Raw genomic sequence first — 26480 nt, 5'->3', positions numbered from 1 at the left:
ATCAGCATGAACATCACTTCCTCCCTGATTACCAACATCGCATTCATCATAAGCATCATATCCTCCCTCATTAGCAGCGTTATCATCCTTTGTATCTGCTTCGACATACACATCAATATGTCCACATTTAACCCCAAGGTCAGCCATTTTCCCTACCTCAATATTTGTGTTCATTTCTCTTAAACCAGTCCCTAAGCTACAATTAGGAAGCACATACCACATCCTCTTCGGCTCCTTGTAACCAAACTCATCTAATCTTCCTTTCAACTCATGCCATGACATTCTATTACGGTCTACAACTATTATGGTTCGACTACCTCTAAGATACATCACTTCATACTTAAACTGCATATAACCTCCATGATGTAAAATCAAGCCAAACTCTGTTCCCATCCTGCAAATATATAAAGCAATAGATTAATAACCATTTAAAAACACCCTAACACTAACATAACATATTAAATTAACAAAGTTCCAAAGTGAATAAATGGGTTATTTACACTCTGTCTTCACTTTGGAATTAATAAACAAATAGGGGGACAAGCTCGGGTCCACCAAACCTGCAGAGGAAAAAGGTTTTTTAAGCATGTTGTCTTCTCTAATAATCTGGCAAAGAAGGCAGAGCAAATGAAGGGAACATTCGAGGGCCCACTTGCCAATGAAAGGCACGACAGTGAAGATCCCACTAAAATCTTCAATTGTTTGTAGTAAATGGCCCTCATCTCCAACTCAACCCCAACTCCAACTTACCTTCGTCACTCCACTCCAACTAATAGTCAATTCCTAACTCAGCTCCCTCCCTCAATTCCAACAATTAGTCTTTATCAAAAGTTGTTGCCTTTGTTGAAAATGAGGATGTCAAAAAGGGGAAAAACCTCATTTCACGTTACCAACCCAAGGAAACTTCGAACACTGGCCTTCCAAAGATAGGAAAAAAAACAGAATGGATCAACCCCAAGGAAACTCCGAATACAGGCCTTCCAAAGATGGACAAAAAAAAGGAACAGATCAACCCCGGGGAAACTTCGAGTACAGGCCTTCCAAAGAAAGGAAAAAAAAACAGAACAGATTTGATCGGGAGGGGATTTCAGAGGGTATCCCTAAGCATTTTGTTTCGGAAAAAAAAATCCAAAGACAGGATTCAACAATCGTAATCGTCAACAGAACGGATTCGATCGGGATGGAATTTCAGAGGGTATCCCTCAGCATTCTGTTTCGGAAAAAAAAAATCCAAAGACTTCCTTCAACAATCGTAATCTCCGACGCCACGTTCAATCTCGAAGATTTGCTTCCGATCGGAGAGATTTCGAAAGCCTAATTTCTGGGTTTATGGAGGAAGATAGAGAATTTGGGAAAGTTTGGCACAGTGGGAAGTGAAAGAGAAGAGAACGGAGAGATGGGCAAAGATGGCCCACTTTTTTTCCATGTAGGCACAGTCATGGCTTAACGGAGCTGAGTAAGCTTTTCTGTCTATTCTAGACTGTGCGCACCCGAATTTCGTCTCGTCGGGGCACGCATGCGCGCGCCTAAATGCAACGCGGCTTGGGAGTGTCCACCTTCCCGGGGACGCGCGACGGACGCACGTGAGAAGGAGTCACCACTACCTGTTTACGACCCGAAGGTCGAGGGCCGATGAGTTGCCCGGGTCTAGGGGTACGGGGTACACCTAAGATGTTAAGGCAATGGTCTGTACGGAACCGAAAATTCCGAATTCGGGGGTTCTATTACGTATTGGCCTATATCCCACACGCCATTTCGGTGCTCTAGCTTGTCTAGGCTTGCCATTTTAATTTAATTACCGCTTTATTAAGTTCCGCTCATCTTATACGTTTTGACACCGTAAATTCGAAGAAACACTTTAACCGTCCACTCTCCGACCGGGATTTTACATGAATATATGTATAATGTAAAACCTTACATTGTTCTCTCAAATAAATGAAAGACAAACTATAATGACTAAATCCCGATCGGTTTGCATTCGGCCATGATTTCACTCATGCTCACCGTATAGTTTGGAAAAGACTGAAAATTAAATTAAATGCGCACTCGGTGTATGGGGGTAGTGGATCCCGTGATCGACGGTTATGGGCGTTGGACCCAGTGTGAATCGAGTCCTAAGGATCAGGCTCGATTCGCATAACAATCAAGTGCAAAAGATGTAACAAGCAAGCTCAAATAAACAATCAATGGGGTTTTGTTATCACCGAATTTACGTGAATTAACTGATTATTACCCAATGTATCTTGGCATACAAATCCTACCTTAAAACAAGCAAAAAAGGGTGATTGAGAAGGGATGTAGCATTCGGCATCATTTAACGGACCCGACAGACATGATGTTCATAGTCAAGTCTCGAATGAGTGGGTTATTTTTAGATTATTTTGTATCGTAGCAATATGGCTTTTACAGATTAAGAGTGTTTTCACTTAAAACCCAAAACCTAACCCTCTACTTGACTATTTGCCCATGTTGATTATGCCGAGTTTGTGATTAATCCGTTTTCCCATGTTTTAACCCGTTCTAAACACAAACCTACACTAGAGTGTCGGCAGGACAAGAACCAGAAATCATGCCCTTGAATCAGTAAATATGTGTATGCATGAAAATCAAGATCACGTTGTACGTATCTCGGTACTTTTGAAATTGTGAATTTTGAAAAGGGCATGACTAACAGTTCTTGAACTGTCGATGCGATTACAGATTATTAATCAGTTCGTACAATTTATTTAAAAGAGTCCAGTGATTTAATTTAGCCAAATTTAACGTCTCGATTACCCTGTATGTAGAATTTTAGGTTAATTAGAAATTTTCCGAATGCTTTGGTCTACGATTTTGAGTCGTTGAGATAACCATTAGTTGACCGCCCGATAAACTTTAATTTCCGACATGGTCACGTTGCGTACATATAATTACAAAAATAAAATATTTAAATGGGGCACATACATTGTCGGCGGGTGATCCAAGTAGGAAAGGGTCGTATATTTTAGAAAATTCTAGGGGACTAAATTGAACGATTTTAAAAGAGCAGGGACTGATTTGAAAATTCGGATGAAATCTCGAGGACCGATTTGAAAATTCTAAAAAAATTGGGGACTATGTAAAAATTAATGAAAATATCTCAGGACTTATTTGAAACGAACTTGAAAATCTGGACTGATATGGAAACAAAAAAATGACCCCAGGACTAAATTGAAACAGCTTGGAAAGTACCTTGGGAGGCTTGAAAAATTCTGGGAATTCCAGGACTGATTGGAAAATAGTAAAATGACTGGGACTTGATTGAAAATAAATTTTGAAATTCGGTGCAGATCTGAAAAAGGTGAAAAAGGCCCCGGGACTAAATTGAAACAACTTGGAAAGTTATTTGGGATGCTTAAAAAAATTCTGAAAAATCCAAGGACTGATTGGAAAATAGTAAAATGACCGGGACTTGATTGAAAAGAAATTTTGAAATTCGGGGCAGATCTGAAAAGGGTGAAAAATGTCCCCGGGACTAAACTGAAACAACTTGGAAAGTTCTTTGGGACGCTTGGAAAATTCTGAAAAATCCAAGGACTGATTGGAAAATATTAAAATGATCGGGACTTGATTGAAAATAATTTTTAGAGTTCGGGGCAGATCTGAAAAAAATAAAATGCGTCCTCTGGACTGAAATGTGACAAAATGGAAAGTTCGTAAAGTCGAGTTCGGGACAAATCCGATCACCCACACGACCCAAGAACACTCATTTCACATTATATCCGTCAAGCAAGCAATAATATTCAGGAAAGGAGCCCTAATCATGCCACTAAGTCGAGAATATACCTAGTTCGGGAAGTTGAGGGGTGATTCTGTAAATAAAAAAAATAAAATCGCCGGGTGGATTGGGCCGCTGGGCCGAGCTGGCTATCGGGCCTAACTGGGCTGCTACTGGGCCGTCGTTGGGAGTGAATGTTAGGCCGCAAAGATCTGGGCCGGGCCGCGAAAGAGAACGGTTGGGCCGGACTGGGCCTACGTCTGGATCCGCCTGTTCCGGGCCGATTTCCGGGTGAGACCTAACGGGTCAGGCGACAAATTGGGTCGGGTCGTCTCGGATGGACTGAACTGGGCTGAACGGGCTGGACCTGCGCAAACCGAGGGAAAATGGGCCGAGCCCGTGAGAGAGGGGATGAACGAAGAAGATGAAGATGGGCGGAGGGGAGGATTCCGGCCGCCGCAAACGGCGGTTCCCGCTTCTGGGTGTCGCGGCGACGGCGCGAGAGGACGCGGGAGACGGCAGCAAGCACCGCCTGGGCTACGCCGTGCTCGGGATGGGCGTCACGGGAGTTGACACGGCCGGAATCGAGGGGAAAAGTCGCGTTTTCCGGCGAGGTTTTCCGAAATCTCCGATCTCCAAATCCTCCGAAACCAGAGCCCCTCCTCCGTTTTTTCTTGCTGGGTCCTCCTCATCGCTTCTCGAATCGTATTTCCGTTGCAATTCCATTCCATTTCCGTTAAGATTTCGGCCGATTTGGCGGAGAATCGCGGAAATTGCGACTTTGGGGATCTCTGGGCCGGCGGGGATCGCGGGCAGCCGGCGAGCGCTACCCGGCCTGCCCGGTCTGCCCGAGTCTCTGTTTTTTTTTTTTAAATTAGGCCGGCGGGGTCACGGGCAACCGGTCAGCGCTGCCCGGCCCCTGCCTGGCCTGCCCGGGATTTGATTTTTTTGATTTTTTTTATATATACTTATATATATAATTTAATTTAAATTAATTAATCATTCTTTTTTTAGAAAATGTAATGAATTGAAAAAATGACTATTTTGCCCCGCGGGAGCCAATGGACTGAAATGGGGTGCTGACATAGACGAAAAAAGTAACAGTAGGATAGATGGCAAACAAAATAGAAACGTTAGGCCTTTTTAGATAATTTTAAGAGTACGTGATAGATCTAAGAAAATTTGAAAAGATTAGGATATATGGGATTATTTTCTCTATATATAATAACAAAGTCTCGAGTTGACCTCTCACGTCGTCACATATTTAAATACCTAAACAGAACTTTCTATCAATGCCACATTATTATCTATACAAATGAAAAAAATTTTATATATATTTAGGGTAAATTGCACTGGTGGTCCAAAAAGTTTTATAAATGTTTCAAGATGGTACAAAAAGTTTTTTTTGCTACTTGATGGTACAAAATGTTTTAAAACCGTTTCTTTATAGTACAAATCGTCAATTCGTGATTGATGCCGTTAGCAAAATACTGACGTGACAATAATATTATTATAATTTTTTTTAATTTTAATTAAAACTCCAAACTTTTTAAAATTTCAAAATTGACCTAAATTTTTTGAATTTTTTGAATTTTGCCCCAACCCTCTCTCTCCTTCCACTGTTCATCGTCTTCCTCCTCCCTTCCACTGTTCATCATCTTCCCTAGTCGAAGGCGACTCCTTGGGCGAGGACGGTTCAATCACCAAAGCCTCCAATTTCCCAGTGGATCCGAACCGTTTGGGGAAAAGTCGAGTTTTTCCGGTCTTAGTGTTCCGGCGATTCTTCGAATCGACGAAGCATGACTTCTACCCTACTCTTTCTCTCACGATTTCTTCTAGAGGGTAAGTCCTTTGGAGGTCCTGACCAGAGGTGGCCAGCTCTAAAGCCAATCAGAGTCGCAACTCGAATTCACATTGAGACCGCCAATTCCATAAACCCTAAATCGGAAACAGAGCAAATTCGATCAATCCTACTTGAGCAAATTCAACCCAATTCCCCAGCGAGAGACAACACCCACCAATGAACACGACCCAGGCAAATTCGACAAAGCACGATTTCTGAGGCTTTAGGAGTCCAAGAAGCGCGGCCTTGGACTTCGGATTGACGGAGAAGCGCTGGGAACTAGAGCTCGAGCTCGGAACCGGGCTCAGGTTCAAGTTGGTGGAGCTTTGGGCTTGAACAGTGGAGGGGGAGGAGGAAGACGATGACCGGTGCAGGAGAAAGAGGATTGGGGCAAAATTTAAAAAGTCCAAAAAATTTAGGTTGTTTTGAAATTTTAAAAAGTTTGGAGTTTTATTTAAAAGTTCGCCCGACCCCATTCGACCCGATCCAGTGATCCGGATGCCACACTAGTTTACTGTTTCGGCCACTTTAGAAATGAGCTGACACGTAGTGAGCCACGTCAGCGTCACTTGACGGCGTCAATGGTAAATTAACGATTTGTACTACAAATAAACAGTTTTAAAACATTTTGTACCATCAAGTAGCAAAAAAAACTTTTTGTACAATCTTGAAATATTTGTAAAACTTTTTGTACCACCAGTGCAATTTACCCATATATTTGTTAAGGAATATAATTAGGCAAATTAAAATATAAACTATATTTTCAATGGGGACATATTAGTGAAATTAGGCAAGTGGAATATGTGGCAAACTATATTCCAAATAGGAACATATTAGTGGAATTATACACTAATAAGAGCATTTGGAATATGCATTGAGATACAACCCATAGTTTAAAGGTATATAACAATATTACTGATTCGCTTGGAATTCGCGATCCACTCTCTAGCTTCCATGTGGCATTTAGGTTGCTAAAGCTCAATCCCAAGATGTTAGTGATAGCGAAACCACCAGTTGTCCTCATTGGGCTAAAGTATTACACCACGGTCCTTGAGCTCTGTAGGAATAGCCAACAATTGCGTTTTCAGGAGATGGTGAAGATGTTGCAAACGATATTATGGCTTTGAGAGTTAAGCCGTTTAAGTTCTTATAGACGTGCACGTGATTTATTGCCCAATATTTGTATGAGACGACTCGAAAGCCGGTTCATGTGATGTCGAGACGGCTGAGAAGATAGTCTAAGTGAATAAAGGTCGCGGCCTAGGGAAGGCCCGTGAAGGATATGTATTGGCTAAGGCACCCCAAAAAGATGAGTGTTAGCTACGGTCTAAGGGAGGCCGTACATATGTGTCTTGGCTGGGGAAGCCGAAATGGATGAGCTTCAGCTAAGAAGCCGTAACTGGGGAACGCCTCCTTGTAGATGGGTCTCGATTGGAGGTAGCCGAAAGGTGAAGTCATAGCCCTAAAGCCGATCGTGGAAGGATAAGATCATGATCCCCGGGAGGTCCGTATTTGGCGGGTCTCGGTTACAAGATAGCCAAAAAGAAAGAGTCTTAGGCCGGAGCCTTTGACTAAGTGGAAACCATTCTTAGCCCAGAAGCCTCGAGATGGGTAGAAGAGATAGAATGGAATCGAGGGCTCTAGTGAGGAAAGGTGAGAAAAAGAACGAAACAAGACATTCCAAGGGGTAGGTGAGGAAGAATGGAATTGAGGATTCCGAGACCGAGGAGAAGAATGGAATCAAGGGTTCCGCGAGGTAGGTGACGAAGATCAAAGGTAGAAATGGTGCGATATGTAGATATTGAAGTGCATGTCCAACAAAGTAAAGAATAGATGATTAGATAAGTGTCCTGTTGTTATGTTGCAAGGGGAGGCTTACAATGAATGGCATTGCTTACTCTTATAGGCCGAACCTAAGAGACCTAATTCGAGCTGCATCTAGGCCTTATTCCAATGAAATAATGATAACGAGCAACAATCTAATAGTTGCCCAAACTAATAACTAAAACTAGGAAAATTATGTCTCACTAGCTAAAGAAAAGGAAATTGCCTAACTTAAATAAATTATTTTGTCAATCTTCAAGCAATCTCCAAGAGTATGATGTCTAACCAAGGAAACGTCCTTGGCCGCCATAATCGAGACACCAATTGTGTCTTCTTCGTTCACACCAACTCATCTGGGAAAAGAATCGGAACAATTTTGTTGTGCGAGCTAACAGCCATATACCTTTAGCTATTCCCATGTATGATCCGCCCCACTAGGAAACAATTTGTCATTTCCTTCCACGAGCCTCCAGCAACCTTGCATGCATATGAGTTGCTGCCTAGAAATTTGGAGGAAATAAGAAAGATATTCTCCAAAATTAAGGAAACAATATTGCATGTATCCAACTTCTCCATCTCTTGCAATATATATGGACCCCAATACAATTCTTCCATTTGTGAAGAATATTTATTTCCATAAAGAAAACCCGCGTCCATCTTCATAATTCATGGAAACTTCCTTTTCATTGAGAAACCACATGCATATTTAATCCTTTCTATACTTGGCCATATTTGGACATCTCTCGTATGGAATTTGTTCCGCTTGAAATGTGCAGGGGCCCAATCCGCGGCACACTCGCATGGCAAGGTTAGGATTTTCTTCATCATTAGTTACTGAATTGTAAGGAGTATGCTCAAGCTTACGAGTCGCGTGAGAGGCGGGATGTCGGAAATTGGTATTAGAAGTGGATTCCACAATCGTTAAAGAGTTGTTAGTAGGCCATCAAATTGGTGCGCCGCTAATGCATCCCCTCTTCTACGAAGCTCCTTGCCTGTTGTCGAGGAATTGGGAGGTTTTGATAGTTCATAAATAGGGTAACTATTATGCAGACTGGCTAGTGCGAAGAGCTATCTCTTTCCTGTTGGGTTTTCATTTATTGTATTTGGTTCTTTTTAGCCTAGGTCCTTTATTACTAAGCGATATTTCTGGGGCCTCCATGCCCCCGCTATTGTAACCTTTTATTTTTTTCAGTGTGAATCCTGGTATTCGAAAACTCAATTAAACCTATTCTAATCCAGTCAAACTGGGTCGGCCCATTAAGGGGTAAAACTCTCCAATCTTGAATTTTTTACATTCATAATACTCGAATCCGAGACCTTATTTAAGTGGAACAAGTACCAAATCGCTTGAACCAACCCACTTTGGTATTGTAACCTTTAATTTCGATTGGGCGCCTGTCCCAATTTACTTACCCAAAAAAATTGGAAATAAATAAGAAAAGAAAATAATCCTTCAACAACCATGGAGGCACTCAATGATATAGAGCAAGAGTGACCGACAGTAAGCCCTCCACTCCTCAAGATCGATACCCAAAATTTCTACATTTAATATCAATGTTACAACCTCACACTTAACCTAGGATGGTGGTGTGGTTGCTAACAGAGCCTCCATCCCTAACACTGAGATTTTAGAGGTTTCTTTTTAATATATCAGTGATACAAATGGGGCCTGATCTACTACAAATAACCCGTGGTAGATAACCGAGGACCTTAATCGTCAAAGACAATCTTGAATGGAGTACTTATAAGTGTCTTTTTTTTCTTATATATTTTCTATTTGTAAAAGCTTTGCGTGTCAATAGATTTAAATGGCAAGACCAAATATAGACTACCAGTGTCACCTTGACGACAATATTGAATGAAAAGATGAATTATATGATGAAATTTAATAATAAATAAAGATTGAGTACGAAAAAAAAATTTCATCATGCTTGTCTCCTCCCATTAACCACCCCAAGAGGTCGCTGATAACCACTAATCAAGTTGATCATGTAACGAACATGTCTGTGGTACCTAATTAAGTACCCTTCTTCTTTAAATTTGGAAACAATTAATCTTTAATTAATCCTCTCATAATTACTAAATTTATTAGCTATAATCAAAGTGGGTGTAGAGCAGCGGCGTACGCCTTCGCCTAGTGACCAAGATGTCTCAGGTTCGATATTCAGGTGTGACTACTTGTGTCAATTTATTAGATATTTAGGAATTTTATTTTATTGTATTAGGCCCATGGCCATCCCTCATATAAAATATATATATATATTAGCTATAATTTCGAAGATAGATAAATGCTGATACCCTAATTTTAAACTGAATTAACACTAAAATCCTAAAAGATTCTAACAAAACTCTAAAAGCTTAAAACTCAAAGACTAAAAACCTAAACTGTAAAAATCAGAACGTTATAAGATTTTAGAGTTATGTTTCGAGGTTTTAGATTTTTAGAGTTATTTCAGGATTTCAGGTTTTCCTTAGTGATTTCTGTTTGCTTAGATCTTTTATTTCCTAGTCATTTTTTCCATAATTATTATGTATGTCCATAATAGTTGCTATTATTATATGTAGTAAGAGTCGTTTCTAGGATTAGAAAAAGGGGTAAATTAGACATTGAGAAAATCGAATATGTTCGATAAACGAACAATTCAACCAATATAGTAAGTAATTATTGATTATTTTATGCCCTATAGGATAGAAAAATCCATAATAAATAAAAGGGTAAAATGTAAAGATTTTCCTAGGTTTGGCGAAATTGCACTTAACCCATTTGTTTGAAAAATATGCACTTAGTCCTACTTGACGGACTTGACCAAATCCTTATTTTTTGCGAAAATAACATTTGGGTGATAATTTTTGGGTTCTTTTCTTAGGCTATATAATTATTTATTACTTAATATGATCACTAGTTTACATAAAATTTTTGTATAAAGCCTTTCTTATTTTTATAAAATATTTTCTTTAATTTAGAAATTAAAAATTGAAAAATCAAACAAAAGTATTTAAAAAATGGTTGAAGAGAAATGAGAAAAGTCTCAGCAGCATTGCTTGGCCAATGGTGCATGGTTGATGACGAGCCACCAACATCCACTTTCCTTTCTCTCTTCGAAGAGAGAGAGAGGGAAGGAAAAGGGAAGGGATAGTTCGGTGCCCTATTGCCAACCACCACCACCTCCTTGAACGAGGTAGTTATTGGCTTCTAAAGCTGTCAACGACCTATTGTTGGATATGAGTCACCACTACCCTTCCTTCATTTATCCACTCTCTATTCAAAGAGAGAGATGGACGTGGGCCACCACCATGTTAGGCGAGGTCTCCACCCCCCTTCGACGAGGTTGCTTGGGCTTGTGGTGGTCGGAAGCGAACCACAACCGCCCTTTCCTTTCTTTAATTTTCTTCTATTGTCAATGTTTTCAACTCTTTTATTTATTTCTTATTCTTTTTTAATTTCTCAAGTTAAAAAAAATTAAAATGTATGAAAGGCCTCATACGCAAATTTTATATAAAGTGGTAACCTTATCAAGTAATAAATAATTGTATGGTCTTAAGATAAAAGAAACAAAAAATTATGATTTAAATTATTATTTTTGCAAAATATATATATTTGGTCAAACCGGTCAATTGACATTAAATTCATATTTATTAAATAAATGCAGCTAAGTGTCAATTTCTCCAAATCTCAAGGGAGGATTTTGCATTTTATCCTAAATAAAATAACATGTAAAGAAATTTCAAGCAAAAGAGATGCAATTCAATTGGTAAGATGCACTTATTCCAAGGGGAGACCCGGTGTGCAACCCTCAGGGTGCATGAGTATTACATGCGTCAGAAATGGGTCCATAAGCATATTACAAAGCGACTTGTCACCATTTCTTTAATAGTTCTCCTTTTTTCTTTAATAATCAAAAATTTTTATGTCAACTATCTTCTATTTTATCTCAGATGTCCTTATATTATGTATTATTCCAATGCCATTCTTTTTAGGGATGATCATGGGACGGGTTTGGGATAGTTAGATCTTTTCCATTCCCAAAATCGTTGGGAAGGGTCAATTCCAAACTATTTTCAAACCCATTAAGAAATTAGAACATAATTCCCAAATAATTTCCATGAAGTTAACGGGTTCCCATTGAAAACCCTTTTTCTACCCATTATCAAAAAAAAAAAGAAAAAGTGAAAGGCATCAACAATAAACTCGGTATTTTATTACACGATTTTTAAACATAACGACATCAAATTACAATACAATAATACAAGAAGCATATGCTCCCCGAATTTCACCCCAATAACATAAAGAAACAAATCTGCACAACAAACACCTTGGTCCTTTTATGAAATTTGAAAATTCGAACAAAAAAATTACAAGCATTCACCAATTTAATTAACAAGGTATTTCCTAAGAGTGAGCGGCGGTAGAAGAATGATGAGAAGAGGCAATGAACCCTAATTGAATTAATAGTGTATTTCATAAATTTAATAAATAGTTAGGGGTATGTTGATCATTTTATACCTTAACCAGTTTGAGATGGGTTTTGTGGCAAAATACCAAACTCTTTCCAAACTCTACAGGATTTTCATAAAAAAATTCCAAACCCTTCATGTGACCCATTGTGTAAAACCCTTTAACGGTCCAATAGGATTTGAGACGGGTTAAAACCCATTTAAGAAAACCCATGATCATCCCCAATTCTTTGTTGTGCTTTATCCTTTTTTTTTCAGTATATATGTCATATCTATTTTTTCGGTGAAATTGTAAGCATCTTCAATTTATTGGATGAGACTATTGCGATTAGTTATGGCTTTGTCCTCAACCATGAGGTGTATTCCTTGAATTAAAAACTACTCAATTAAATGTAAGTATTAAATTATTGAAACGACCACTTACACCAAGGGATTACTCGTGTGGCTTCTTTTATTGAGTAGGTTAAAAGAAAGTGGATGCTATTGCTGCTGACAAAATTTAACACCTCTCATACTTTTCTTTTTTCATAGTTTTTAATTTAAAAAGTTTAAAAGTAGCATGAGATATTAGAAATTCACTTTTACCTACCTATAAGGGGAGTATTTAGATTTTGTAACATGCTTTTATAGATGGATAACTCCATATATATATATATATGCATATGTAGAACTTCTTAAATTTTTTTATTTCGAAATAAAATTTTATCCTTATTGGTATAACGAAATTGGTGTCGGTTGTTTCATTACAGAGTCATGTGGCATTATTAGTAATTTTTTTATCCTGTTCCCTCAAGTTTTTAATGCCTCAATGACAATTTGTTTGGTTCGTGAGTTATGTTTTTAAAATTTTAATTCTAACTTTAACTCTGCTCGCTACACAATAAAAATCAACAACACAATTATTATTTTTTCAATTTTTTTCAATTTTTTAACCGTTCAATTCAATTTTTAATACTAAATTCTATTAACTATTCATTACTTTTTTCACAATTCAACAACACAATCATTATTTTCTCTCAACTATTCATTACCTTTTCACACTTTTTTTTCATAATTTAACAACACAATCATTACAAACTAATTAAAATCAAAACTCAACTTTACTTAATTCTAAAACTAAACACACCATTAATATCTTAAATATAAATATAAATATAAATATATATGTTTAATCTGGATTAGATTTAAAGGTGCTCTTTTTATTTAAAACTTAAAAAAATAGCTCACAAAAGAATTAATGTATTGATAATTTATTGACACTTGAATGCAGTATATGTTTAAATTGATGATGACTTCATATCATATCATATATCATATCATATCATACCATATAATTCCGTCAAGAAGTGAAAGCAGATCCCAAACCTACTGTCGTGGGAGGACCCTCTCCCCTCTCCCCACTTGCAACTTTCTCTTTTTTTATTTTTAATTCTTTTCTTTGTTATTATTATTAAATTCAATATAAAAAGGTTATAGGTAATTTTGTTGATGCACATCGAGAACCAATTCCATTTTTAACCCCTTTGTTATATGATAAATCTAACTCGAATAATGTAGCAGGATATCTGATTGGTCTATTAGAATAAATGATCCGATCATTGTAATCATATCAATTATTTTCAAAAAATATTTTTACTAACCTTTATTTAGAAAAGTCAAAAGAAATTTTCTATCGAAAATACTTTGAGTTGCAATTGCTTCATTTTTATAAATTTTTCACATTTTTAACCCATTTGTTAGTATTTTAAATCTAACCAAAACAAGGTAGCAGATTATTCAGCCAATCTGTTATGATAAATGATCTTGTCATTATCGTTAGATCAATTATTTTTAAAAAAATGTACTTTTTCACCCAAATATTGTATTAATAAATCAAAAGAAATTTCTTATTGAAAATACTAGGTATACAAATTAGGATATATGCATTTTTTTTATTTAGGTTTTCAATGGGAAATATTTTTCCACTTTTGAGAGTTTATTCTTCACGGGCCATGAATATTCCAAACACATCATCTTTAGATCTTATATCAATATTAATAAATAAACATCTTCCCAATTGTAGATTTTTAATTTTTAGTTTTGATTTTTAAAATTCCTTTTTCTTTATATATTATAGAATCCAATCCAAAGAAGGTACTATGTAATCCGGTCCACATCGAGACAAATCAACGATTTGGTCATATTTTCAACCCATTTCTTAGTATTTTAAATCCAATCCGAATAATGTAACAAATTATCTGATCGAACCATCGGAGTAAACGATAAGGTCAATGTGGTCGAATCAATTATTTTTGACAAACATTTTTCACCCTACCTTTATCTAGAAAAGTCAAAAGAAATTTCGTATAAAAATTACGTTGAGTACTCTTTATATTTTAAAATTTCCCTTTCTAAATTTTCGAATGTTTTAATTGACCCGAACAACCCAGCAGGTTATCATATCCATTCGACCGGATAAATGATCCGATCATAATAATTATTTTTTTAAAAAAAGTAATACGTTTTAACACAATTTTTTGTGTAGATTAATAAGTAGACAACTGTTCCCTCTCTCTCTCCTCCCCCTCTCTTGCCTGTAATAGGAGTGGGGATTCCATGTGTCAATCAGTTGGAGCTTCTCATGCATCCATGGTGGATACTTGGCAAAACCTTCAAATTCTGAATTCTGAATGTGTATGGGCTCATGGAAAGGAAGGAAGGAAGGAAGGAAGACCCTCTTTCTCTGCAAGAGCAAGAGCTGCTACTGTCGTTCCTCTCATCTTCAGACCCTTCACATCAGTCTCCTCTTACTGCCGTGCGCCTTCCTCCACTGCCGGGATGGTCTCCGCTTCTTCCCCTTCTTCTTTCGAACCTTCCCCAGGCTCTGCTTCCTCTTCTTTCGATAAATTGTCATGCAAGATAGCCCGGCCGAAAAGGCGAAGCAGCGCGGGGTCGGTCCAGCCGCAGGCCATGCTCCAACTCCTCGGTCTGATCTGATTCCATGCGAATTTCGTAACATTATCTGTGCTGAAATTGCTTAATTCTTTGGCTTATTTGTGTGCTTCTCCTGATTGCATGTCCTTTGGCTTTCCCATTTTCAGAAGATCGATACCAGAGCGTCGATAGAGTTTCCCAATATCAGCAAGCGAGGACTCGAAGGAAGCAGATACTTAGTCCGTGGAGGAGTGCTCCCTTCACTCGGCGTCGCAGGTTGATCCCATCCTGTTCTTTCTACACAGTGATGCATTGTAATTACTTTCAGTCTTAAACGAAAATGTTTTGTGGCGGACAATAGGCTGGGGATACCTCGTATTTCGCCGAGCAAAAAGAAAAAACCGGTTCGTGGCGGCGGTTCTGAGGAGCAATCTCCTCCATTTATAAGTGTAACAGCGCGGGAGGAGATTGAAAAGTACATTCCAGGATATTATATTGTTCCGTGAGCTCAGTAAACTCGCGCATGCCGATGAATGGAGTAGACTTTATGACTTATTGATGTCCATCTATATGTGCGGAATCTAATACTTACGAACAGGGGGAGTAAAGGCCCCGCCATGCTGCTGCTTTTGAGTTCATCTTGTCAAAATAATATATAGCATCCTATTTTCCTGCGTGCTCAGCTGTTGCATGTTCGAGGAATGAATTTATAGTAGAACTTCATTCATACAGTAAAACAGATGTTTAGGAACTTACTGTATTGAATAACTGATTATTGGAGTCTTTCATGGGTCGAGGATTGTTTAGAAACTTCTTCGGACTCTGTCTTTTCTAGGATTGTTGGTTCCAGGTCGTCATTTCCAATCTATCTCTACTTCAGCTGCTTCTGTGGGAGCTAGAACCGGGACGTCACAGCATGCTGGTTACTAGTCTAAGGAAAGAGACTTTATCTTGCTTCCTGTAACAAAAGTATATCTGCAGTTTTTCTCTCTGAGTGCCACATTCTGAAACTCGAAAAATTAAGCCCATTCTGTTCATCATGTCTTTAACATAGAACAAAAAATAGCATGTCTTGCAGCTCGTTTCCTTCAATTCATAAAACTCATCTTAAAATATACTGTTGCTCCCAGGCTTCGCTGAAACTATCTTCCCTTATACCCATCTTTACGAGTTGCTTGCCGTCTATATCTGTCACAAATTCCATAATTCGAATGTACTCACTTTAAATGTTTTGCAGGTATCAATTATCCAAAAAGAAGTTTTACAGGTTTCGTCAGTGAACCTTGGAATTTCGGAAGGTCGAGATGTGTGTGTGAGTTCTGTGGGCCTCTTCACTGGTATGAGGAGAGGTGAAGAAAACATAAGCAGCACAGAAATCCGAAATTCTTCATGTGTTGCATGGAAGGGCAAGTGCAGCTGCCACTTTTGAAGCCCCCTCCTACTTTACTGCAACACTTACTTGAATATCGCAATAATGGAATCGCAGCAGCTTTTAGGCGTAACATTCGAGCTTATAATGCATCCTTTTCTTTTACATTAATGGGAGGTAGAGTAGACAATGAAATCAATAGGCGTCGTGGCCCTTACACATTTCGCTTGAATGGGCAGAATTACCACCTTCTTGGTTCTCTTGCCCCTTTGGATGGTATGAAGGCTCAATTCGCACAGCTGTACATACACGATACAGAAAATGAGATTGCAAACAGGTTGGCAGTGTTGCCGCTCGTGGGTTATCAGAGTTCACTCAATGAGGAACTTATGAGAGAGCTTCTACAGATGTTGGATGAGCATAACATTTTGGTGCAGTCTTTTAGGATGGCTAGAGATAAGTTCCATGATAGTGAAGTTCGAGAACTTTAACTTCAATTGATCGGGAAAAGGTCTACTAATGGTAGGCAATATAACCTGCCTTCTTGCTCAGAAGTTGCTGCACAAGTCAGACCGTCTCCAAATAATATCGGAGTTGCATGCAAGCTTCATGGCTCTGCAATATCCTCTGCTACTTCCATAGGGGGAAGTTGGCTTTAGGCTTGAAATAAGTCATAGGAATCCTGAAACAGGTAAAAGGAACAAGCAGCACACGGTTACAATGAGGCAGTATTATGCTTTCTGATGCAGCATGCACAGCACGAGTAACTGTCACAAATCCGTTGATTCTACAAAATATCGAAACTACGGCCTTCAATTTCTTATTGATTCTTTGAATTCTTAGGAAATTGACATCAAGCTCGAATAAAATTCGAGAATGGGCAAAAAGCACAAAAAGTTCCAATTTTTATTAATTGATTAAAAGACAACTATTTAATCCTAGGGTTTAACATCATTTAAATAGGATTAGGGTTTAACATCACCTAAATAGGATTAGGGTTTAACATCACTTAAATAGGATTAAAAAGGTCTAAATTATATGAAAGACATAATTTTTTTAAAAATTATAAAAACGCCTAAATAACATAAAAATGTCCGTTTGATACCCTAAATGATGGAATTCGGCCTAAATCTCGTCTTTTTATAGCCATAGGTTGCGAGTTGTGCTTCAAAAGCCGTTTCCTTCGAAACAGGATCGTTAGAATCTATTTTTCTCAAGGTATCGATTTGCCACATCTTTTGCCGCATCATTCTCCCCTGAATGGAGAGAATTCACCCTCGAATTGTCATCGTCCGAACTATCATCTTGATCTTCACGAATAGAGAGATTAATACGCTTATGCTACTTTCTCACTTTTCACTTGAATGTCTTCTCTTTGTGAACTCTTTCTCTTAATTCTTCGTACATAAAATTCCGTACACCTCTTAACCAATAAACACTTTCACTGAATCTTTGCTTTTTTGATTGAGTCACGTGCACTTCGATCAATTTTGACAACTGAATAATTTTCGAAATCGGCACCGTAAGAATCCATGCATCTTTCTTTGCATTGGAAATTTTTTCATCTAGAATATCCTCAATCTTCTTAGCGATGGCTGCACAGACGAGACAACAAAAGTCTCCACCGTGGTGATTGTTCTCGTAGAAACTCAGTTTTTCATCCTCCGTGAACAACTTTATGAAAAACTTGAATTCCTCATTGTTCCCAGGATTGCAATCCATGGTGTCTTCTTCGGTATCTGCTTCAATGTCGTCCTCGTTAGTCAACTCATCTTCCTCATCAAGTTCGGGTGCATACTTATCGTGAAAGAAGTTTCGGCAAGCCTCCAAGACCTTTTGCTCAGAAGCCAATTTCTCTTTTTCCTCAGCCGATACTGATTCTGATGAAAGCTTCAGACTTGGCCACTCTGATGCGGGTGCATTGGGACAATCTATGATATCCTCACAAGGCCATTCCACACCTTTAACATAGTCAGTCGCGTCCTCTTCAGAATAGAAATTATACTCGACATCCTCCAAGTCCGCAGTCAAATTAGGGACTCGGCCGCGCCTTGGGTCGACCTCCTGCCGGGCCCCCATCAGCGTTCCCATTATCTCGGCTAGGCGATCCACAACCACGTCCAGCCTCCGCTCCAACGCCACCTCCAGTCAGGAATCAATGATCTGCTCGATCCTTCGATCCAGTTCGTCCTCCTCCACAACATGACGTTGATTAGCCGTTCTGCGGGGCGGCATCGCTAATCCAAGAGCGAACACGGCTCTGATACCAACTGACGTAGTGTGCACGCGAGTAACTGTCACAAATCCGTTGATTCCGCAGAATACCGGAACTACGACTTTCAATCTCCTATTGATTCTTCAAATTCCTAGGAAACCGGCATCAAACTCGAATCAAATCCGAGAATGGGTAAAGAGCATAAAAACTCCAATTTTTATTAATTTTGTTTACCTTGAAACAGAGAATGATACAGCAGAAGACGTGACAAATTGGTATCTCGAAAAAAGCAGGTTCTGATGACCCTGTTTCGAGGAAAACGGCATTCGGAGCACAACTCATAGCCTATGACTATGAAAAGACAAGATTTAGGCCGAATTCCATTTTTTGATCAATTAATAAAAATTGAAGTTTTTGTGCTCTCTGTCCATTCTCGGATTTTATTCGAGTTTGATGCTGGTTTCGTAGGAATTCAAAGAATCAATAGGAGATTGAATGTCGTAGTTCCGGTATTCTATGGAATCAACGGATCTGTGACAGTTACTCGCGTGCACGCTATGTCACTTTCTGCCTACAACAGCTGTTCTGGAGAGTCACAAACTTTGTTCAGGGCAGGCCGTTTACTTCAGCAGTTCTTGGTCGATGCTTCTGCTTGTATAGAGGAAGACAGACTCAACTGGATGCGACACTATCAGAGACAGCTACTGGCAGAGTTGTATAGCGGATTAAGAGATGCAATTAGGCAAGCAGGCCTCATGCCTGATAGCATTGGCAGAATGACAGTTCTACCTTCTACTCGTACAGGCGGACCTCGATATCGAGCTAAAAATTACTAAGTAGGCTATCCTTTCCAATCTATATGAAAGCGGTTTGAAATATTAAATCTTATTTTCCTACCTATTCTCTTAAGAATATCCTCGAGCTAAACATAATCTATGGTGCCATGTGCACCTGTTCTCTTCACACTTAGGATGCAATGGCCATATGTCGCTCCATGGGTCATCCCGACTTATTCTTGACATTCACATGCAACCCAAAGTGGCCAGAAGTCCAGTACTTTATTGAAACACTGGAAGGCCAGAAGAGTGATGACAGAATTGATGTTGTCATTCGTGTTTTCTCGATAAAGTTGTGGGAGTTGATGGATGATATAAAGCGCCGCAATATATTCGGAAGAGTCGTTGCTGGTACATCTTGATATATTGCAAATATCTCACGTTCCTTCGACAACTTCACCGAAACTATTTGTTATTTTCTGATTCAAGGACGGTAAATCAAGTTCTGCTCTCTTTATGCTCCATTTGTAATTGTTCCCATTCGCTCATTATGTCTGAAAAGAATTGTGGTTTAATTCTTATGGATTTTAAAAGGCTATTGGATCGATCACCATGAGTTCTGCCATTCTTGCGTCCTGTCTGTATGGCCGTTCATTTAAAGCTCTAACATTGTATGGCTGTGAAGTGTGACGTTTTCTACTATTAACCATTGGTTGAAGACAAAAGTAACATAAACTGCATTTGTATCCCCGTTGACCTTCAACTCCATAAATAGATTAGCATTGCTGATTTTATTTGAATGGCTTCTCTAAACTCATTTGGAAGTTTGAGTGTTATTATGCGTTTTAAATGGTATTCACAGTTATATGACTCATGATTTTTCTTAAACAGTTGTCTACACAATAGAATTCCAAAAGAGAGGCCTACCGCATGCCCACAGATTAGTCTTCTTACATGCAGAGGATAAAATCCAGACAGCATCGCGGATTGATGAGATCATCTCTGCCGAGATTCCCAATAAAGAGGAGGACCCAGCAGCGTACAACATAGTTGAGAAATTCATGGTCCATGGCCCTTGCGGCATTTTAAATCGAAACTCTCCATGTATGGTGAAGGATTATTGCGCCAATCATTTTCCAAAGAAATTCCATGCTAAAACAACGATGGATGAAGGAGCATTCCGCATATACATGAGAAGAAATGATGGAAGGTACATTATTAAGAATGACACACAGCTTGACAACCGTTATGTTGTCCCCTATAGTAGGAATCTCCTAGTAAAATTCGATGCTCATTTGAATGTGGAGCTGTGCAACCGGTCAATGTCATTGAAGTACCTCTTCAAAAACGTCAAGAAAGGCCCGATTCGATTCACCTCGATCAACTCAAATGCTGACAAGGCTGACAGTAGTAGGATGCAGCAGGTGAATGACCATGACGAGATAAACGCGCACCTCGATTGTAGATACATTACTGCTGCAGAGGCTGCTTGGCGAATTTTTTGGTTTGAAATGTTCTACCGTGAACCAGCTGTAGAGCGTCTATCCTTCCATCTACCTGACCAACAAATTATTTATTTCCCAGAAGCGATGCAGGTTCAAAGCGCCTTGCATCGACCTGGAACTGGAAGGACGATGTTCACTGAGCGGATGAGATTAAATTCGGAGGACCGCAAGGCTCAGCAACTCTCATATGCAGAATTCCCTATGAAGTTTGTTTGGAACAACAACGGGAAAATTTGGACAAGAAGATGCAATGGTAGGATTTTCTATGTTCCCCCAACAACGGGAGAGATGTATTATTTGTGTTTGCTCCTGAACGTTGTTAGGGGCAGCCGTTCTTACCAGGAAATTAGAACTGTGAATGGTGTCAGTTATCCTACCTTTAAGGAGGCATGCTATGCTCTAGGTTTATTGGAAGATGATCAAGAATGGCATGATTGCTTGAAAGAAGCATCCACCTGGGGTTCTGGAACGGAGCTCCCGCAACTGTTCTGCGCTATTTTACTGTTCTGTGAGATTGTTGACCCGGCTCAGCTTTGGGAAAGGAACTGGAAGGTACTCTCGGTGGACATTTTGTATGAGCAACGTAAGCTACTGAACTTTCCCAATGTTAATTTGACTGATGAACAAGTACAAAATTATGCACTCTCGGAGATTGAAAAGATTCTCATAAAAGCAGGGAAGTCATTGGAAGGCTGTCAGGGCATGACAGTTCCACATGACATTCTAATGGTGCAAATGAACAACCGTCTCATTAGTGAAGAGTTAAACTATGATAGGATGAGAATGCAAGAAGAGTACTCTCAGATGTTGCATAAACTAAATTCTGATCAGAAGGCAATTCATGATAGAGTTCTTCAATTTGTTGATTCAAGGAATGGCAAGCTTTGTGTACGGATCAGGTGGAACAGGGAAAACATATCTTTGGAGAACTCTCCTTTCAAAAATCAGATCTGAGGGTAAGATAGCCATTGTGGTGGCTACGTCGGGTATTGCAGCTCTTCTTCTGCCTGGCGGTTGGACTGCCCATTTGAGATTCCACATACTGCTGAACCCAATGGCTGAATCCACATGTCCTATCAATGAACACACACAGCTCGCTCACCTAATCATGCAGACATCCTTGATCATTTGGGATGAAGCACCTATGGCGGATAAGAGGTGCTTTGAAGCAGTAGATCGAAGCCTTCGTCCCATTATGAAAAGCGTTGCAGATGAATGTTCGTCGAAACTGTTTGGAGGAATAACTACTGTCCTCTGTGGTGATTTTAGACAAATTTTGCCAGTTATTCCTAAGGGTGATGGGGAGGACGCTATTGAGGCTTCCATTAAGACTTCATACCTTTGGGACATTCGTGAAGTACATTCATTGAAGCAAAATATGCGGTTGAAGTCAAGAAACATGAATTCCTCCACGACAATGGAAAAAGAAAGCTTCGCTCAGTGGATCCTTGACAATGGTGATGGCAAAAGTTCCCCTGATTGTGGAGAATAATGGGTTACTATACCATCAGATCTGATGATCCATTCAAGTTCAGATGGTGTTCGAGCTATTGTCAGAAGCACCTACGCAGATTTGTTGGATCATATTGGAGACTCCAATTATCGGCAGGCTATTCTAGCTCATAAGAATGAAACTGTAGAGCAAATCAATGACTACATAATGGGAATGCAACGTGGTGAAGAGAAGACCTACCTATCATCTGATACTATTTGCAAAGCCGACTTCCAATTGGAGGATGAAGATCTCCTCTATCCAGCAGAATTCTTGAACACATTTTCCAGGATTTCCAAACCATGTACTGAGACTAAAAATGGGTGCTCCGGTGATGCTTCTTAGGAATCTCAACCAAGGTGTTGGCCTATGTAATGGTACAAGGTTAAAGATTACCCAACTTGGGAAATGTTTTGTTGAAGGAGAAACTATGAATGGCTCAAACATAGGGAATAAGGTCCTCATCCCAAGAGTAACTTTGTCACCATCAGGATCGCAATGGCCCTTTGTCCTGAAACGCAGGCAATTCCCCATATCAGTATGTTATGCCATGACTATACATAAAAGCCAAGGGCAATCTCTCGGACACGTCGGACTGTACGTACCAAAGCAAGTTTTCACTCATGGCCAGTTACATGTAGCTGTTTCGCGGGCAACTAACAGAAATGGATTGCATATTCTCACCACTGATGAAGAACAACCACTGGAAAATATGGTACAAAATATCGGGTACAAGGAGATTTTATAAGCTGATAGCAATGAACCGGCATCATAACAAGGTAAGGAGGTAATCATTATGAAATTGTTTTTCTAGAACCTAAACACATTCATAAATGTTGCACTATAGCCCATGGAGCCAACTTCATGTTACTGCTCAACAAATTTTGGTTTTAATTTCCATTTCTGACCTTTTCCAGCAATCTGAATCCTTCACTTATTCTTTGCCCTAGTGGGTTGCTGCTTCTTCCTGCTACCCTTGGCTTCCATGTCATAGCAAACAACAGAATCATGTATGAGCAATTTCTCTATGGCAAAAGTCAAACATTCTATTCGTATGTGGGACTTCTTGCTGGTACATTTAGGTCAGTGGGCAAAAAAATAAGCCTATGTTTAGTATATTTTATGTGAATTATTTACTGCTAATTATTGCTTCCTCATTAATTTTGGAACAGAATCCCTTGTCTGCTGGCACTTGAATAAATTTAGATGTCTCTCTCTTGATCTTTATCATTTTCCCCCTTTTTGTTTTGGATTTAATTATTATTATTGTGGCATTCCTTCACTCGAGTACAACAGCTGTCCAAATTTGAAGCATTGTATATAACTTGGATGTAGAGATAAGCTCTTTCATCATTTTCCACGAGTTTTGTCCAAATGGCCTTCTTTGCTCAGCAAATATTTTGTTTCCTTGGCGAAGAATGATAGGACATTAAGCCTTGAAATATTCAACATTTACTGCATGGAAGCTTGCCCAAGCTAGATTCTTGTTTCAATGGAGGCTTTTTTTTACTACTGATGCCACATTTTGATGCCTTCCATACCGATTTCGAGTGGGAAGGCTGATGCTGATTGGGCTGGTGAACTGATCGCCTATCAGTGAGACTCGGATAATGGTAGTATGATAGTATTGGAATTAAGTCAGTGAATATTGTTTTGTAAGCTAATGCCATGGTAGTTTCATGGTTCATCCATGCTTTGACAGTTTGAGTTATATCGATCCACACCTATGGATCTGACCAGATCTAGTAATTCATATCATAAAGAACGGGAAGAACGCAAATAAACCAATCTTCTCTTATCTGTTAATCATTTTGGAAATTTTGCTTTCTCAACATTACTTCATATAGGTTGGATTCTAAATTTTAAGAGTCTCATGAAGTCCGGTTTTACTTCTTATGTCTCAAGCAGCTTATTTAGGATGAACTGATCTCTGAGGACATTGAGAGGTGCAGAGCACTTGATAAGAAAGAAATTCTACCACCTCTTGATACTTTGCAAAAACTTGTTTTTGATTGAGAACAGGAGTTCGGCTTTACTCAAAACATGTTGCTCGCAAAGATGATAGTTAGTGCTTGTATGAGGGACGTATCATTATGCTCAAGTTTGTAGCTAGATTGCGTGTGCTAGTGTGTATCATTATCAGCTGTAAATTAGAAAAGATAAACATGGAAGACGCAGATTGCATATGGGTCTAGTGAACTAATAGCTTTCGGTACTAATCAACCAAATCCTTTGAATCATGCACAACTCACTTTCCGTTACAAATGTTACAGGTTCTCGTATTATTTCCTCAACTTCGACCCCTAGATGCTGCTATCCGTGTGTTGGGATCAGTTACATGGTAATACGAGTAGACTCTGGAAGTTGATGAAGCTATTGTGGACGAGTAAGTCAAGCTATTGAGGCTATTGTCTGACAAGGTACTTGTAAATTCTGAAAACCTTTTCATATGTTATATATATATACATATACATATGTAGATGTATGGTTTAATTTGATAAGCCCATTTTATTTTTGCGATCATGTGTGGAGCATCTTTGTGATTCTCTGGGATAACATGTGGATCTGGCCTCTTTTGTTGCTTGTGGGAACTGTGAACTCTGGGCAATCCTGGGACTTGAAATCCTCGTCCCTGTTGTCTGTTAAAGAAGAGATATGTCACAGATTTTCTCGTATGGATCCCGTTGTTGGGAATTTACTGGTGAAAAGACTGTTCAAAGTCCGCGAAAGGTAAGACCTGCTTTCAGGCCCGGTACGGTAGCCAATTCTATAGCTTTAGATGTTTTATTGGTTGCATGATGAAGTTTTTTAATGAAAAACACAACTGATCTTGCTGAACCGATTCCGTTGGGCAATCCATAAACTGCTCCCCGCTTGATCTCTTTCTATCTGTATGTTTCACTAGATGTATGATTTTAAGTTACTACTTGGCAAACTAGTGCTTCAATTCTCTGCTTACTCTTAATGTGACACCTCCTTCCCGGAAGGAGGTGTCATCTGATGTTATTCCAGGTACGGATTACAAAATGCTGTCAAATTTATCAGTATGCAGCCAATTGCTTCAAATATAGCTGCCAGGAAGAGGCGTGCGCTAAATTTCCTGATGATTGTCACAAAAACTTTTGTCTGTGTCGCTGGAACTTTTATTAGTTCACGAAAGCAGTTCGGCAGTGCAAATCGTGGGTCCATCTTGCTATATGTATGAATAGATTGTTTATGGGTGAAGATCTAACCCATGCTTGCATGATTTGATGAGTCTCAATGCTCCTCTGCATTGCTCGACTATGCTTTGATAATTCGAGTTCTGCTTCTCCTTGTTTTCTAAATTTTATAAGCATGATTCTGCACCTCCTCAAATGTGAAACCAATTTCCGAATAAACTAATCTTATGGAATGAAGAAACTTTCTTCGATGATGGCCTAAGGAAGACTAGCAGAGGCAATTACCTTCCGACTCTTGAGGATGGTTGATTGTACCTGTCAACGAGAAACAGAGCTGTTAAGTTAATCATTATTGTCTAATTGATCTATCACAATGTTTTTAGAGGTATTTGACCTCAACGATGATATCGAAAAAGGTCGAGACGAGAGTGCCAATTGTGAACCACTATAACTCCTCTAAGACTCGAATTTGAAAGATATGGGTCAAGAAAAGCGGATGTAGTAATTTGTCAAGAGTCATGTTTTAGCAAATATTTGCAATTTTAAGTTTTTTTTGTTTTTTTTGTTTTTTCTGTTTCACTACCAGTAGAATGTTGAGATAGATTTATAATTGACTTTAAATTTTGGGTCTTTTACGCAATTGATTCTTTTTATTTTCCAGTCCCAAAAATGTTGTATTCTCCTTTTTATTATCCCCGCGTGAAATTAGGGGGTCCATTTGAATCGCAGGAAAGCTTCAACTTTCTCGAGGAAATCTCAGGCCCTGTTTGGATTTAGGAACAAAAAATTTTAACTTTAACTTTAACTTTAACTTAACACACTACACAAAAAAACACACATTTTCCAAGTCAAAAGTTTTAACTTTAACTTTAACTCAACACACTACACAATAAAAACACACGTTTTCCAAGTAAAATTTATAATCACATTCATTTGTCATTTTTCACAATCAAAATCAAAATCAAAATTAATGGTGCGTTTGGATTCAGAGTTAAAGTAACTTTGATTTTGATTTTGATTTTGATTGTGAAAAAAGATAAATGAGATATGATTATAAATTTGACTTGGGAAACGTGTGTTTTTGTTGTGTAGTGTGTTGAGTTAAAGTTACAGTTAAAATTTTTTACTTGGAAAATTTGTGTTTTTGTTGTGTAGTGTGTTAAGTTAAAGTTAAAGTTAAAGTTAAAATTT

The 26480-nt window shown here is 38.8% G+C and overlaps 3 protein-coding genes across 5 annotated transcripts; all 3 read left to right on the top strand.

The window, feature by feature from the left end:
• The first annotated feature begins 14414 nt into the window (after positions 1-14414).
• On the top strand, positions 14415-16482 carry LOC116207629. 3 transcript variants are annotated; one of them, XM_031540702.1, is made up of 3 exons: positions 14415-14823; positions 14939-15047; positions 15133-15447. In XM_031540702.1, exons 1-3 carry the CDS (start codon positions 14454-14456, stop codon positions 15275-15277), a joined length of 624 nt encoding a protein of 207 aa, XP_031396562.1. In that variant the 5' UTR covers positions 14415-14453; the 3' UTR covers positions 15278-15447. The 3 variants fall into 3 exon arrangements, with proteins under 3 accessions (XP_031396562.1, XP_031396640.1, XP_031396710.1); XM_031540780.1 differs by lacking the exon at positions 15133-15447 and adding an exon at positions 15607-15913 and having other exon boundaries at positions 14416-14823; XM_031540850.1 differs by lacking the exon at positions 15133-15447 and adding an exon at positions 16009-16482 and having other exon boundaries at positions 14419-14823.
• A 2430-nt stretch (positions 16483-18912) lies between these two features.
• On the top strand, positions 18913-21590 carry LOC116206350. The gene is made up of 3 exons (XM_031539196.1): positions 18913-19137; positions 19326-19542; positions 20023-21590. The coding sequence occupies exons 1-3, from the start codon at positions 18913-18915 to the stop codon at positions 21588-21590; spliced, it is 2010 nt and encodes a 669-aa protein (XP_031395056.1).
• Positions 21591-21780: 190 nt separating this feature from the next.
• LOC116206341 lies at positions 21781-22473 on the top strand. Its single transcript, XM_031539186.1, has 2 exons — positions 21781-22093; positions 22148-22473. Exons 1-2 carry the CDS (start codon positions 21781-21783, stop codon positions 22471-22473), a joined length of 639 nt encoding a protein of 212 aa, XP_031395046.1.
• Positions 22474-26480: the final 4007 nt, after the last annotated feature.

This window comes from Punica granatum, chromosome 1 (genome assembly GCF_007655135.1).
Source record: "Punica granatum isolate Tunisia-2019 chromosome 1, ASM765513v2, whole genome shotgun sequence".
Taxonomy (NCBI): domain Eukaryota; kingdom Viridiplantae; phylum Streptophyta; class Magnoliopsida; order Myrtales; family Lythraceae; genus Punica; species Punica granatum.
This window is presented reverse-complemented; position numbering and strand designations above follow the sequence as displayed.

What these genes read in the sequence shown, in the direction of transcription:
- LOC116207629 (XM_031540702.1), top strand. Translation starts at nt 14,454, where the DNA reads ATGTGTCAATCAGTTGGAGCTTCTCATGCATCCATGGTGGATACTTGG. An exon ending in GGCCATGCTCCAACTCCTCG is followed by an intron (nt 14,824 to 14,938) that starts GTCTGATCTGAT and finishes TCCCATTTTCAG; the next exon opens with AAGATCGATACCAGAGCGTC. An exon ending in CCCTTCACTCGGCGTCGCAG is followed by an intron (nt 15,048 to 15,132) that starts GTTGATCCCATC and finishes GGCGGACAATAG; the next exon opens with GCTGGGGATACCTCGTATTT.
- LOC116206350 (XM_031539196.1), top strand. Translation starts at nt 18,913, where the DNA reads ATGTCACTTTCTGCCTACAACAGCTGTTCTGGAGAGTCACAAACTTTG. An exon ending in ATAGCATTGGCAGAATGACA is followed by an intron (nt 19,138 to 19,325) that starts GTTCTACCTTCT and finishes CTTCACACTTAG; the next exon opens with GATGCAATGGCCATATGTCG. An exon ending in ATTCGGAAGAGTCGTTGCTG is followed by an intron (nt 19,543 to 20,022) that starts GTACATCTTGAT and finishes TTTCTTAAACAG; the next exon opens with TTGTCTACACAATAGAATTC.
- LOC116206341 (XM_031539186.1), top strand. Translation starts at nt 21,781, where the DNA reads ATGGCGGATAAGAGGTGCTTTGAAGCAGTAGATCGAAGCCTTCGTCCC. An exon ending in TCAGTGGATCCTTGACAATG is followed by an intron (nt 22,094 to 22,147) that starts GTGATGGCAAAA and finishes CTATACCATCAG; the next exon opens with ATCTGATGATCCATTCAAGT.